General features: G+C 39.1%; 1 protein-coding gene across 2 annotated transcripts in view; it reads left to right on the top strand.

The window, feature by feature from the left end:
• MROH1 (maestro heat like repeat family member 1) overlaps nucleotides 1-13,337 on the top strand; it is a 156,436-nt gene that overhangs the window by 120,201 nt on the left and 22,898 nt on the right. For both annotated transcript variants that reach the window (XM_044669587.1, XM_044669577.1), the window contains exon 34: nucleotides 2,978-3,115. In XM_044669587.1, the coding sequence (XP_044525522.1) occupies nucleotides 2,978-3,115 (138 nt within the window). The remainder of the gene's footprint in view (nucleotides 1-2,977; nucleotides 3,116-13,337) is intronic.

Here is a 13,337-nt window from a genome sequence, read left to right as displayed (position 1 = left end):
AGTCTATGAGCCAGGCTTCATTTCTGGACTGAGCACTCACACTGGCATTGCTGCTGACAAAGTTCTCTCAATGCATAGCTAGTTGGCATTGACAGCAATGAGCACACAGCTGTTACTGAAGCTTTTTTTTTTTTTTTTTTAAACCCTTACCTTCTGTCTTGGAGCCAATACTGTGTATTGGCTCCAAGGCAGAAGAGTGGTAAGGGTAGGCATTGGGGGTCAAGTGACTTGCCCAGGATCATACAGCTGGGAAGTGTCTGAGGCCAGGTTTGAACCTAGGACCTCCCTTCTCCAGGCCTGACTCTCAATCCAGGCCAGAATCTCAAAGCTCAGGCTACCCAGCTGCCCCCACTTTTTTTTTTTTTAACAAGAATTCCAATCTAACATTTGTTAACTTTTCTGGGTCATCATTCCTTACTCATTTTAGATTCTCTCTCTTTTCGTCACTTGACGTCTTAGTCTGCCAATTTCTCATTGATTTTCTAGAACTAGATCCCTGCTTAGTCCCAATCCTTTATGAGCATAGCCCTGGATTATCATTTCCAGCTGTTCTAGGGCCTCAGTAGAACCTACAGAGGAGTGAGGCCCCACAATTATATTACTCTCCAAGGACTCTGCTCTCTCTTTCTCCTTTCCCTCCTTCCTTTTCCTTCTCTCTTTCTCTCTCTTCCCTTAGTACTTGTTGTGTGGTTAGCTTCTGTGGGCTTCAGTTTCCAGGGTGGAACATAAGGTCTTTGCACCAGAATCCTCTGCCTCCTTCAGACCTATGTGTGACTTAGATTGATCCTTGTCTGCTCAGGGCTTCCCGTTTTCAGCTTCACCTTCCTACTTGTCTTCATGAAACATCTCTTCCCCAACTTGCTTCTCCCTTAATTTAGAACCCTATTTTCATTACCCTTCTTGATGTAAAACTAGAGAATTACTCATTCCTGCAGGTATCAGAGAATTGACACTGGAAATTCATATGGTTCTAGCTTTTCCTCTTACCTTATGCACAAGTCATGTAACAGGGTTTTGTGTATACATGCTTTCCTGGGCTAAATTGTGGCTAGGGTATAAATTGATTTCGAATATCTTCTCTCTAAACTTGATAGATTTCTTCTTTTTTATTTAGCTTTGTATTAATATGTATCCTTTTTCCTCCTAAAAGTCTATTTCTTCAGATGAAGTGACAAAGAAGTAACTTTAGAAACAGTTGTGAAGTTGGAAATTGAAAGGAGGCAGATAATTTCAGTTGACAAAGAGAAAAACTTCCTAACAATTTTAGTTGTCCTAAAGTGAAATGGTCTGCTTCAGGAGTAGGGAGTTCCCTGTGACTTTAAGCAGAGACTGGATAACCATCTCTCAGAAACATTGGATCGGGGATTTCTGTTTGAGTACAGTTTGGACTAGGTGACCCTTGAGAGAGTGGGGTCATGTGATATAGCGGGGAATGTGTTGGGTTTGGAGTTAAGAGAGATCAGAATTGAGTCTCTCTTCTGACACCTCCTTGCTAGATGACCATGGGTAAGTCACTAATCCCTCTAAGCCTTAGTTACCTCATTTATAAGATGAGGATAATAATACCTGTAGTACCTCTCATGTAATATAGTGAGGATCAAAGAGAATAAGATGTATAAAATGCTTTGTAAACTATGTTGTTGTTCAGGCATTTCAGTTATGTCCCAGCTCTTTGTGATCCCATTTGGAGTTTCCTTGGCAAAGGTACTGAGTTTGTAATTTCCTTCTCTAGTTCATTTTACAGATGAGGAAACTGAGGCAAAGGGGGTTAAGTGACTTGCCTAGGGTCACACAACTAGTATCTGAGGCCAGATTTGAATTCAGGTTTTCTTGACTTCAGGCCCAGTGCTCTATCCACTGTACCACCTAGCTGCCCCTTACAAACTATAAAATACTATATAAATGCCTATTGTCAATATTATTTATTCTAGGTATGAGATCTTGAAATGGTTGTTTATCCACCCCCAAACACCTCCCTTCCCCTGAGAGACAGACAGACAGAGAAACAGACACACACACACACACCCCTCTCTTTTGAAAGACTGGCAAAATTGGGCTAGATCAGTGATGGGCAAACTTTTTAAAGAGGGGGCCAAAGGAAAGGAAATGCTCGTCTCTCAGTCTGTTTCCAAGGCAACTCTTTCAAAGTTTCATTGTATTGTATCCTAATCATTGTATTTGTCAGATTAGGAATAATGTCCCAGATAGACATTTCAGGGGCTGAATCTGGCCCTCGGGCCATAGTTTGCCCATCACTGGGCTAGATACATAGAAACTTACTTTGCCATTCATGTGATGGATCCTTTCCAATTAATTTTCTGTCACTCAGTAGTTTAAATTCTGGACGTGCCTGAGGGAAAGGGCGGGGGGGAGATTTCACACACTGGGCTACAATGGTTTGAAGAACACCAATGTGCTCTTGCATGGTGGACCATATAAAGGTATGTGCAGAAGTGTGAATGTGGACCAATTTACATGTTCATCGATATGTCTCTATAAGGTCATGTGTTAGAGCAGGCATTTCCTAATCTTGGGGTGGTAGCCAAATATCAGTAACAAGCCCAATATTCTATGAACTTGCAGGTGTAGAGACAAGTACATATAACTTTAGATATATTTTCTCCCTAATCAATGAAAGAAGATTAATCCATAAATCCTATTTATTTGAGTCCGACAGTGTAATGTTCCACCTGATGTGTGGACTCTGTACTGGTAGAGGATGACTTCTTCCAGCCACAGGTGTGCTAATTGCCTCAACAAACCCTTTGTCAGGGTGGCTTTTGGTACAAATAGAAGCCTCTGGGTACCTCCAGGTACATCCCTCCAGTAACTCATTTGGGCCTTAGGTTCCATCCTGTTGGTAGGCTTTGGTAACCAGAGGAAAGGAATGGAAAGAAAGGTTCTTCTAAAACCCCACAGGGGAGAGAAAAGGCTGTCCTTGGGACAGGATGAGTAGACAAATCATGTTTCTATTTAGTTGTGCTGTGGAGACACTGCAGGCCATGCTGTCCCGTGGAGGAAGTGGGGAAGTCATCACATGTATGGGTCTGGAAGGTGGCTGGGAGCTGATGAAGACATCTGAAGGCCATGAAGAGGGAGTTACTCTTCTTGCCAGGTAAGGGGGAATCCAGAAGGGAAGAGGTGGTTTTATGTTTGTTGTCCGACTTCTTAGTCAATGGTAACCTTCTCCCCATCCTAACCCTGTCCTCCTCCTGATCTTTGGTCACATGCCTAGAATCATAAAAACTTAGAGTTGTAAGGGACATTTTAAAGATCATCTAGTTGTCCTCAACTAGGTGTTTGGCAGCACTCATTTCTGAATTTTACAGATCAAATGGTTTTCATAGCAAAACCTTAGGCCCTTTTTGGTAGTGAACAGTCTCGTTTCCCTTACAGGATTCTAGACAGCATATACAGTTAAACAAGGTTTGTGCCAAGTAGAACTGGAAATAGTGACAGAATGGATTTCTTCTACCCCATGCTTGCATTAGGCTTTCTTGGGGTTATAGGGACACTCAAAGCCAGTCCCCCTTATCAAATCTTACCTGACCTCAGGGTTCTCTTCACCCACATATCTTTGCCTCTGATAATTCCAAGAGAATGGACCGTTTCATCATACCACCCAAACTTAGAATTCCCAGTAATAGATGAATGAATTCAGAGATATCCATCAGGACCAGGACTCTTGTATAAAGGCCAGCTCTTTGAGGACTTATCTTGACAGTTTCTCCAAAGTGGTATTCTGATGGTCTGAATATGCTCTATTTGGAAGTCAGAATTAGCAGGTAAAGAATGAGAAGGAAAGAGATAAGTTAGAAATAAAATAGAAGAAAATAAGTCCAGAGGAGATGTCTTCCCCTTGCCCTGACAATCTAGGGACCAATAGGCCCGGGGTACAGTTGCAACCATAACAAGTATTTACTGAGAATCGTGCCCTGTGCTTGGGACTGGAAGTACAGATACCAAAGTGAGACATCCTCTTATCAGAAGTTCTCTTCCTTTATCTCTCCTCCCATTCTCAGTCAAACTCCTTGAAAAAGCTGTCTGCATTTGCTGCTTCTGCTTCCTCTCCTCTCCTTCCCCCCACCCTTGCCCTCCAATCCAGTTCTGTCTGGCACCCAACCTTACGTAACCGAATCAGACAGTCTTTTCTCAGTCCTTGTCCTTCTTGACCTTTCTGCCATATTCGACACTGCTGACCACCCACTCCTATGGGATACCCCTTCCTCTCTAGGTTTTTGTGACTCCTGGTTTTCTTCCTTTGCTGGCTTATCATCCATGAGGCACACACTAACTATGGATATAGTTAAAGAACTAAAGGTTCTCTCTAGAACCTTTCTCTCTCAGTCACTTAATCAGCTCCCATGATGAGACAAGACAGGGAGACCAGTTATGTGACTGTTAACATCTCTATGCAGATGACCAGCAGATCTGTATATGCAGCTGCAGTGATTCTCAAGAACTTTATCCCTTAATCACTAATAATGTATTGGAGAGTTTCAAACTGGATGGTCCTAAGACATCTCAAACTCAACATGTTCAAAACTAAACTCTGATTATCTTTCCCCTCAAATCCTTCCTTCTCCCAAATTCCCCTTATTTCTATTGAAGGCACCACTATTTTTCTAGTCTCCCAGGTTTGTGACGCAGCATTTTTCCTTGATTCCTCTCCCTTAACTCTGTAAGTTCAGTCTGTTGCCAAATACTTAATGTTTCTACCTTCATAACATCTCTCGTAGTAGACCTTTTCATCCACTTACTCTACCTTCACCTACATGGTTGCAACAGCCTCTTAATTTTTCTCCTAGCCTAATCTCAGAATTGTAGTCTGTCCTACACACTTATCAAAGTAATTATCCTTAAGTGTATAATATAACATAACCATATGAATCCTCAACTCAGTCAATTCCCATGACTTCTGTTGATTCTAGGATAAAACTGAAATTCCTCTATTTAGCTTTTGAAGCCCTCCACAGTCTGCCCCAACCTATCTTTCTAGCCTCGTTGAGCATCACTGCCACCCCTCCTGCATTTTACAATCCAGCCAAATTAGCCATTATTCCTCACACAGGACTCAATACTTCCCATTTCCAAGTCTTAGTACTTGCTGTTCCCCAAAGCCATTATTTACTCCCCCAGTTGCTAGTGCTTTTCTTCCCAAACCACTGTATTTAATTTTCTATGTATTTATTTTATTCACATTATAGTTATGTGTGTATACATTATATATGTCCCATTCTGCATGTTTGTATCACCAGTGCCTAATACGGTGCCTGTCACATAGTAGGCTCCTAATAAATTTTTTTTGTAGATTGAAGCTCCAGAGACACTACAGTATGTTCATAGACAAGTACATACAGATCAAATGCAATGTAAATACCAAGTAATTTTTGAGGATATCAATGGAGCACTAACAATTGGAGAAACAGTCCCTTGAAAGGAAGTGGCACTTTTGTTGAGCCTTGAAAGAAGCTTGGCGTTCCCAGAACAGGAAGCAAGGGGGAAGAGTGTTCCTGACAGAGAGATAACCTCTGCAAAGGTTATATACAGGGAACCACAAGTAGGCCATTTTGGTTGAAAGAGACTGAATGAAGGGAGAGTGATGTATAATAAGACTGGAAAGATAGGCAGCTCCAGATTGTGAAGGACTTTAAATGCCAAAGAAAAGAGTCAGTATTTCATCTTAGAGGCAAAGGGAGAATCTGGAGTTTCTTGAGTGGAGAAGTCACACAGTCAGACCTGTGATTTAGGAATATAAAATTAGCAGTTGTATGGAGGATGGATTGTAGAGAGGGGAAAGACTAGATTCCTGGAGACTAATTAGGAGGCTCTTTCTATTGTTCAGATGAAAAATCAGTGAATGGTCTTGAGAGGAATGGGATTCAAGAGACACAGGATCCACCAGATTTAAGTAATTGTTTGGATTTAGAGGTTAGGTCAAAGATACCTTCCAGATTGTGAACACAGTGACTTAGAAGAATTGTGGTTCCCTCTCTAGAATAGGAAAGTTAGGAAAGGGAGTGGAGAAAAGGTAATGAGCTATGTTTGGGGCATGTTGAGTTTGAGATCCTAATGGGATACTCAAATGAAGACATCAAGCAGGTAAATTAAAATGCAGAACTAGAGCTCAGAAGAGAGACTAGGGTTAGATGTGTAGATTTGGGAATCATCTACGTAGGAGGGAAGGAAACATTAAGTACTTACTGTGTATCAAGACACTATAATAAGGATTTTATGAATCTTATTTTATCCTCACAAAAACTCTAGGAGGTAGAGACTGTCGTTTTCCTTACTTTACCGATAAGGAAGGTGAGGCAGACCAAAATTAAATGACTTGCCCAAGGTTACACAGCTAGTGTCTGATGCCAAATTTGAATTCATAACTTCCTAGCCCCTATATCTGTTGCTCCACCTAGCTACCTCTAGGGAAGATAGATGAACTTAATGAGAATTTGTGAAATCTCACCAAAAGAAAGAATGTGAGGAAAAGATCCCAGAGATGACAGTTCTGGAGTATACCCACACAAAGAAAGAAGGACATAGGTAATAATCTTGCAAAGGAAATATAGAAGAATTGGTCCAAAAGATGAGGAAAGAACTGTAACAAAAAAGTAGCACAAAAATTAATCAACAAGCATTTATTAGGCACCTACTATTTACCCAGCACTGTACTAATAGGTACTGAGGATACAAGTACAAAAAAACAAAACAATCTCTGCCCATAAGGAGCTTACATCCTAATGGGGGAGACAAGTACATAAGGGAATAGATAGCAGAAATATAAAATGAATAAATACAAATATATACAGAGTAATGAAACAAGGTAGTTTCAAAGGGAGGTCACTAGCAGTTGAAAGAATCAGGAATGGCTTCATGCAAAAGGATGCTGCTTGAGCTATCTTAAAGAAAGAGAGAAACTGAGGCAGAAGTATGGAGGAAGTGCCTTCCAGGGAAAACTTATGCCAAGACACAGATACAGGTGATGTATCTGTGAGGAACATAGAAATCTAGCTTGGTTGGATTGAAGAGTTCAGGAGAGTGAGGAAAGGCTGGAAATACAAGGTAAGGCCAAATTATAGTTGATTGAGAGAGAGGAGAGAATATTCAGAAGGAGGGGATAGTCAATAGAGCCATACACTGCAAAGAGGTCAAAAAGGATGAGGGCTGAGAAATGACTTTTGGATTTGGCAATAAAGAATGAAGTTTCAGTCCATTGGTAGGGATGAAAGCAAGACTTCAAAGGATTGGGAACTGAGTGGGCAGGAAGAAAGTAGAAGCAACAGGTGTTGGGGGCTGTATTGAGGTGATTCAAGTGTGGAATTGGGGAACTCCAGATAGGTGGCCTCAGTTTTTTCAGTGAAGTTTGAGGTAAAGTCTTCTTCTAAGAGGGAGAAGGTGGTAGCGTCCATGGTTTGTGAAAAAGTTTGGAACATCAGCTGTGGAGAGAGAGAGAATCAGGCAAGGAATGGCAAAAGAATTATTATGAAGTAGTGAAGGCTTAGTTGAAAGTGTATAATAAATTTAAAGGGGAACCAGTCAACATACTTAGTTATAAGATTTTTTCCATCATTATTGGAGCAAGGAAAAAGAAAGTGGATGGTGGGCATAATCCAAGGTTGAGTTTTAGAAAAGAATGAGTGGTAATAGGATCAGGAGGCAAGGGTAAAGAGAACAGTGTGAAGTTGAATAACAAGATACCTTAAAGGAAAGAAAATAATGCCAGATCAGGGTGATGGCCTCGAAAAACAGGGAGTAGTAGAATGACTGGAAGTTAGAAGTAAAGCACAGGGAGTAAAGCACAAGGAGAAGTGGAAGGACAGAAGGCTATGAGCAGAAAGGATTCATTATTTTTTTAATTAAAATTTTTACATGATTCATGATTTCTCCCTCCTCTCATCCCTCCCCTCTTCCAGAGTTGACAAGCAATTCCACTGGGTTATGCATGCATATATATATATTTTATCCCTCAAACCCATTTCCGTATTATTGTTTTTGTAAAAGAGTAATCCTTTAAAACCAAAATCCCAAATCATATACCCATATAAACAAGTGATAAATCATATGTTTTCTTCTGGATTCAGAGATCATTGATAAAAAAGAAATATACCAAATTATATTATAGCAAACTTTTTGCAGTAGCAAAGAATTGTAAAGAAAGTAGATTCATCAGTTGGAGAATAGCTAAACAACTATGGTATATGAATGTAATTGAATATTATATTATCATAAATGACAAATATTACAAAGAAGACAAAGAATCAGGGAAAGACATGAACTGAGGGAAAGTGAAGGAATCAGAAGAAAATATTATACATAATGTTACAATGTAAAAATAGTACACAACAATAATAAACTAATATTGCCAAATTACAAAGGATAAATTTGTTCTCAAAGTCAATAATAATGGATAAACATTTATTAAGCACCTACTATGCCAAGCACTGTATTAAGCCTGAGGAAATTCCTTTCCCTTCTTCTTTGCAGAAGTAGCAGGGTCCACAGATGTGGAACATTGCATATTTTTTTCAATATAGTGATGAATTTTGCAAATTTTTCTTCATGTTTTTGAAAAAAATCTTTTTTTTTTAATGGAATAACTCTCTGGAAGAATATAGGAGAAGGGACACAAGTAATTCCGGCAATGTAAAAACAAAAGATATGCATGAAAATTCATTCAGAAAAAGATTTGAGGATTTTAGAGAACTTGAGATTAAATATGAGTCAGTAACATAGCATGGCAGCCAAAAAACCTAGGGCCATTTTGGACTTTATTGATGGAGATGTAATATCTGCCTGGTGCCATGTTTTGGGAAAGATGTTGACAAGCCAGAGCAAACACCACCCAGAGCAACTAAGTTGGAAAGAGGACCAAAAAGAATGCAATATATAAGAGCACTTTTTTTGGTAGCAAAGAATTGGAGCACAGTATATAATATCAGATTTTTGTGTATATATATATATTTGTTAGTTTTGCTGAATTGCTTTTTTCTTCCTCGTTATAAGGGAAGAGGTAAGGATATTGGAAAGATGATATAAAAAGTCAATCAAATCATCTCACTCTGTTTAAAGCATTTGATAAGATGGCCAGATACCTTAATGATGTAAGAACAAGTCTCAATCAGTCTCAGGCATAGGCTTTGGTTTCAATCAATTAATCAAGTCATAGGTTTTAGACCAAGTGGGAAAAGTCCTTAGAAATGAAGTGATGTTGCATAGGAATTACGTTCAGATTTAGGAAATTTGGTCAGGTCATAGAAACTATCTATAAAACAACAACCTAGTTGAGAACCTAGGTCATTTCTGAGATTTGATTGGATGTAGCATTTCAGTAAAGCCCCTGAGGAGAAACTGCTTAGTGGAATGAGGAAGGGATAGGGAAAAGAGAGGCTATAGCTTTGAACTCAGTCTAGGTCTCCTGCTTCCTCCCTTTCCTTGGCCAGAAGTGACCTCATAATTTTCCAAGGATTGGGAGAATGTGGGGTTTTCCATCTTCCTGATGGTACCCTGGAATCAGCTGACCACAGTATCTGCATTGTGAAACAACTAGTGGATTTAGATTTATTTGCTAATAGATATCATGTCTAAAGGGAACTTTCTAAGCATATCCCTAAGACAAAAAGGATTTCCAGCAACCAGGAGATTCGTTACCTATTTGCCATACATAGTCTCTAAGCATAAGCTCACTATCCCTTGGACTCACTATATATTTTTGTGAGAGAGCACAGTCACAGATTTGCCAAGGGGGTACTGCTTTGTACAAACTAAGTGGCACAGTGGATGGAGGCCTTATGTCAGGAAGACCTGAGTTTGAATGTGACTTCAGATTACTACTTACTAGTACCTCCCTCCAGGGTTGTTGTAAGAACCAAATGAGATAATATTTATGAAGTGTGTCTGGCACACAGCTGCTTAATAAATGCTTGTTTCATTCTTTCCTTACTGTGCCTTATAAATACCCCTCTCTAAAGTGCTACTTAAATTTGGCTTACTGAATTAATTTTTAACTGATAATCTCAGTGAGAAGCATATCAGAATAGGGATTTGAGCCAACAATACTGAAAAATAAAATCTCCTGTCTCCTCTAGGGACTCCCTAGCACCCTGAGCAAGGGGACATAGTAGCCGTAGTCTGGGGACCCAACTTGTTAGTTCACATGTGAGGTGGGAGAGTAAGCCCAGAATTTTACCATACATGCAATGATAGGTTCAAAGGCAAGAAGACCTGAACAAGCAAAAATGTGTCCTGGCCTTCATCAGTAAGTTGCAGGGTAAAAGAAAGTCATATAAAGGAGTGAAAGGAATTCTGGACTCTTGGAATTAAGAATTAAATTTGAGACTATCTGAAAAAGATAGTGCTGGATAATCCAAGGAGGAAATAACTGCTTGTACTTCAAAGATCAATAACTCTGGTCCACAGTGTTTTGAAGAGTGAAGTCATTCAAGAAGGCACAGACGAAGAGGAAACAGTGGAGCCTCACCATTTGTCAACATGATTATAATAGTGTCAAGGTGTCTCCTCTCCTCTTGAGATAGATATCCAATATGTGAAAGAATTTCCTAGTTCTTGTCAAACAAATAACTACTACTCGTTCATAGAGACTCATATGGGCACAGTTGATGTCACCCAAAAGAACTGGCAAAGATTGTATTGAAGGCAAGAAGTAAAAGCCTTAGTATCACCAAGAAGTTCTCTTTGCTGAAAAAAAGTAAAGGGCCCATAAAAGAAAAGCAGATTAGGGAAGTGAGTTGTGTTTAAAATGATGTCTGAGTAGAATAGTTGGATATCTAGACCCCAGCTTAAAATCAGTGAACAGTGAGCTCCCAATTAGTGAGTGGAGATGATGGTGAGAACATATTTACAAATCAAATCAAAGGGATTTTAATCGGAAAAGGAAGGAAAGAAGAGGGAAAAAATGTAGAACTTCTGGGCTAGATATTATAGAGAGTACCTAAAGTGTAATGCAGGAAAGGATAACAGTAGACACATACCCAGAAAATCAAAGGAAATAAATCCTAAGAAAGAGCCAGTAATAAAACTGGTGGTTTCAAATAGACAAATATGCTAAGTATGGCTAACAAACAAAATTAACTAGACAGCTCTTACACGAAGTATTTGACTTCATAGATAATAAGATTTAGTAGGATAAGATTTATGATTACAGTATATATAAGGAAAGGTATACCTTCTTTCAATGAAACGGTATAAATAAAAGAAGATAAAAGAGAAGTCTATTTAGAAAATAAGCTTTCATGAGGAAATAAAGCAGAAGGAGAAGGCAGGGTAGAAATCATTTTGGTAAATATTGGCGTAGAAATAAAAATGATAATTGTATCAGTATATACTACAACCTACCTGGTCAAAAAATAGTAAAGAGATGTTCAAGAAATAGATCATAAGTACAGAATAGAGATATATTAGTAATGGGAAATTTCAATTATCCAGATACCTTTAAGGTTCGTTTCTCTCTCTCTCTCTCTCTCTCTCTCTCTCTCTCTCTCTCTCTCTCTCCCTTCTCTCCCCTTCTTTCTCTCCTCTCTCTCTCCTCCTCCCTCTCCAGCCCCTCCCTCCAATTTGCTGGCCAATTTAAGATTTTAAAAGACAGTATAGAGAAAATAGAAGTACTCACCTGCTCAGAGAGCTTCCTTTACATGTGGAATCAAATACAAATTCCTCAGTTTGACAATTAAAGCCCTTTGCAATCTGGTTCTAACCTATCTTTCTAAAGTTTCTTATATATATATTCTTACTCATTCTCAGGTCAAGCCAAACCATCTTTTTTGCTTTTTCTCAAGCCAGACCAACAAACATTTTCAGTATTTACAGTGGTAGTCTGGAGTCAGGAATATTTGACTTCAAATTGGACTCTAGACACTTAACTAGCAGTTTGACTCTGGGAAAGTCATTTAACCTGTTTGCCTCAGTTTCCTCAACTATAAAATTAGGGAAATAATAGTATCTCCCTTTCAGTGTTATTGTGAGGATCAAAGGAAATAATATTCACAAAATACTTAGTTTGCACAATGCCTAACGCACAGTACACACTTAATAAATGCTTATTTCCTTCTCCTCCCTTTCCTTTTCTTTACATTTAATAGTTTATGTTTCATCTTTATACCTTTGTGCAGACTATCCTCCAACTTGGAATATAATCCCTTCTCCTTTCTACTTCTTGATGTCCTCAGTTATTAATAACTCCCTTTGCCCTCTATTTTTTAAATTGGCCCTGTGATTTTATTAGCATAAGGAGCTCAAGGTGAGAAACTCACATGATCAAAATTGGTCAGTGCCTTTCTTCTTAGAGAATTGACTAGGACAGTGATGGGCAAACTACAGCCCAATGGCCAGATTCGGCCCTCTGAATTGTTCTATTGACATCGACATTATTCCTAATCTGACGAATACAATGAGTAGGATACAGTACAATGAAACTTCGAAAGAGTTGCCTTAGAAACAGACCGATAGATGAGCATTTCCTTTCCTTTGGCCCCCTCTTAAAAAGTTTGCCCAGTTAAATAACTTGCCCAGGTCCACATAGCCACTATATATCTGAGGCATAAGGTATGAACCCAGGTCTTTCTGCCTTAAGGCTAAGCTCTTTCTGCCCTGTAGTTCTTTGTATGCATGCTATCTTTCCCAATAGAATAGAAGTACCTTAAAGGCAAGCACTGTTTGATTTTTGTCTGTGTATCCTCAGTGCCTGTTGATTGATTGACAGGTAATGGAGAATAAAACTGAGTGGGAAATGACCACCTTTGTGGGATAAAAGAAAGGAGCAGGACCTCTGTTTGGTGTAAATGGGTTGAGGATGGTGAGGATGACTGAAGAGAGTGTAGACAGAGCTACTCTTTTCTTATTTTACTTAATGATCCTTCAACTCACCATGACAGAGCAAATATGGCTATTAGAGAATTATACCTAAGATAAGTAAGGAGCCAATAAGAGAATACTTAGTTGTCCTTAATGAATTCCATTCCCCTGACCCAAATAAACTATATCCTCAGGTTCCAGAAAAACTGACAGATGATACTGAGTCCTCTTTGAAATATCATAAAGACACAAAAATGTATCATAAAGGGAAGGGATGATTTGTAGGCATCTAGAAGAAGTAATAGTGATCACATATATCTTCATCAAGGACAGGTCATGCCAGACTAACCTTATTTGTTCCTTTTACAGGATTATTAAACCAGTAGATCAGAAGAATGCCTTATGTTTGGCTAAACTAAAAGCCTCTTTTCAGTCTGTATAGAAAGATGGAAACATCTGAGCCAGATACTAGTGGAATAAGATGGATTTGCATGTGGTTGACTACTCTTATCCAAAGAATAGTCAGTTGA

The sequence above is a fragment of the Gracilinanus agilis genome, chromosome 1 (assembly GCF_016433145.1).
Source record: "Gracilinanus agilis isolate LMUSP501 chromosome 1, AgileGrace, whole genome shotgun sequence".
Classification (NCBI taxonomy): domain Eukaryota; kingdom Metazoa; phylum Chordata; class Mammalia; order Didelphimorphia; family Didelphidae; genus Gracilinanus; species Gracilinanus agilis.
This window is presented reverse-complemented; position numbering and strand designations above follow the sequence as displayed.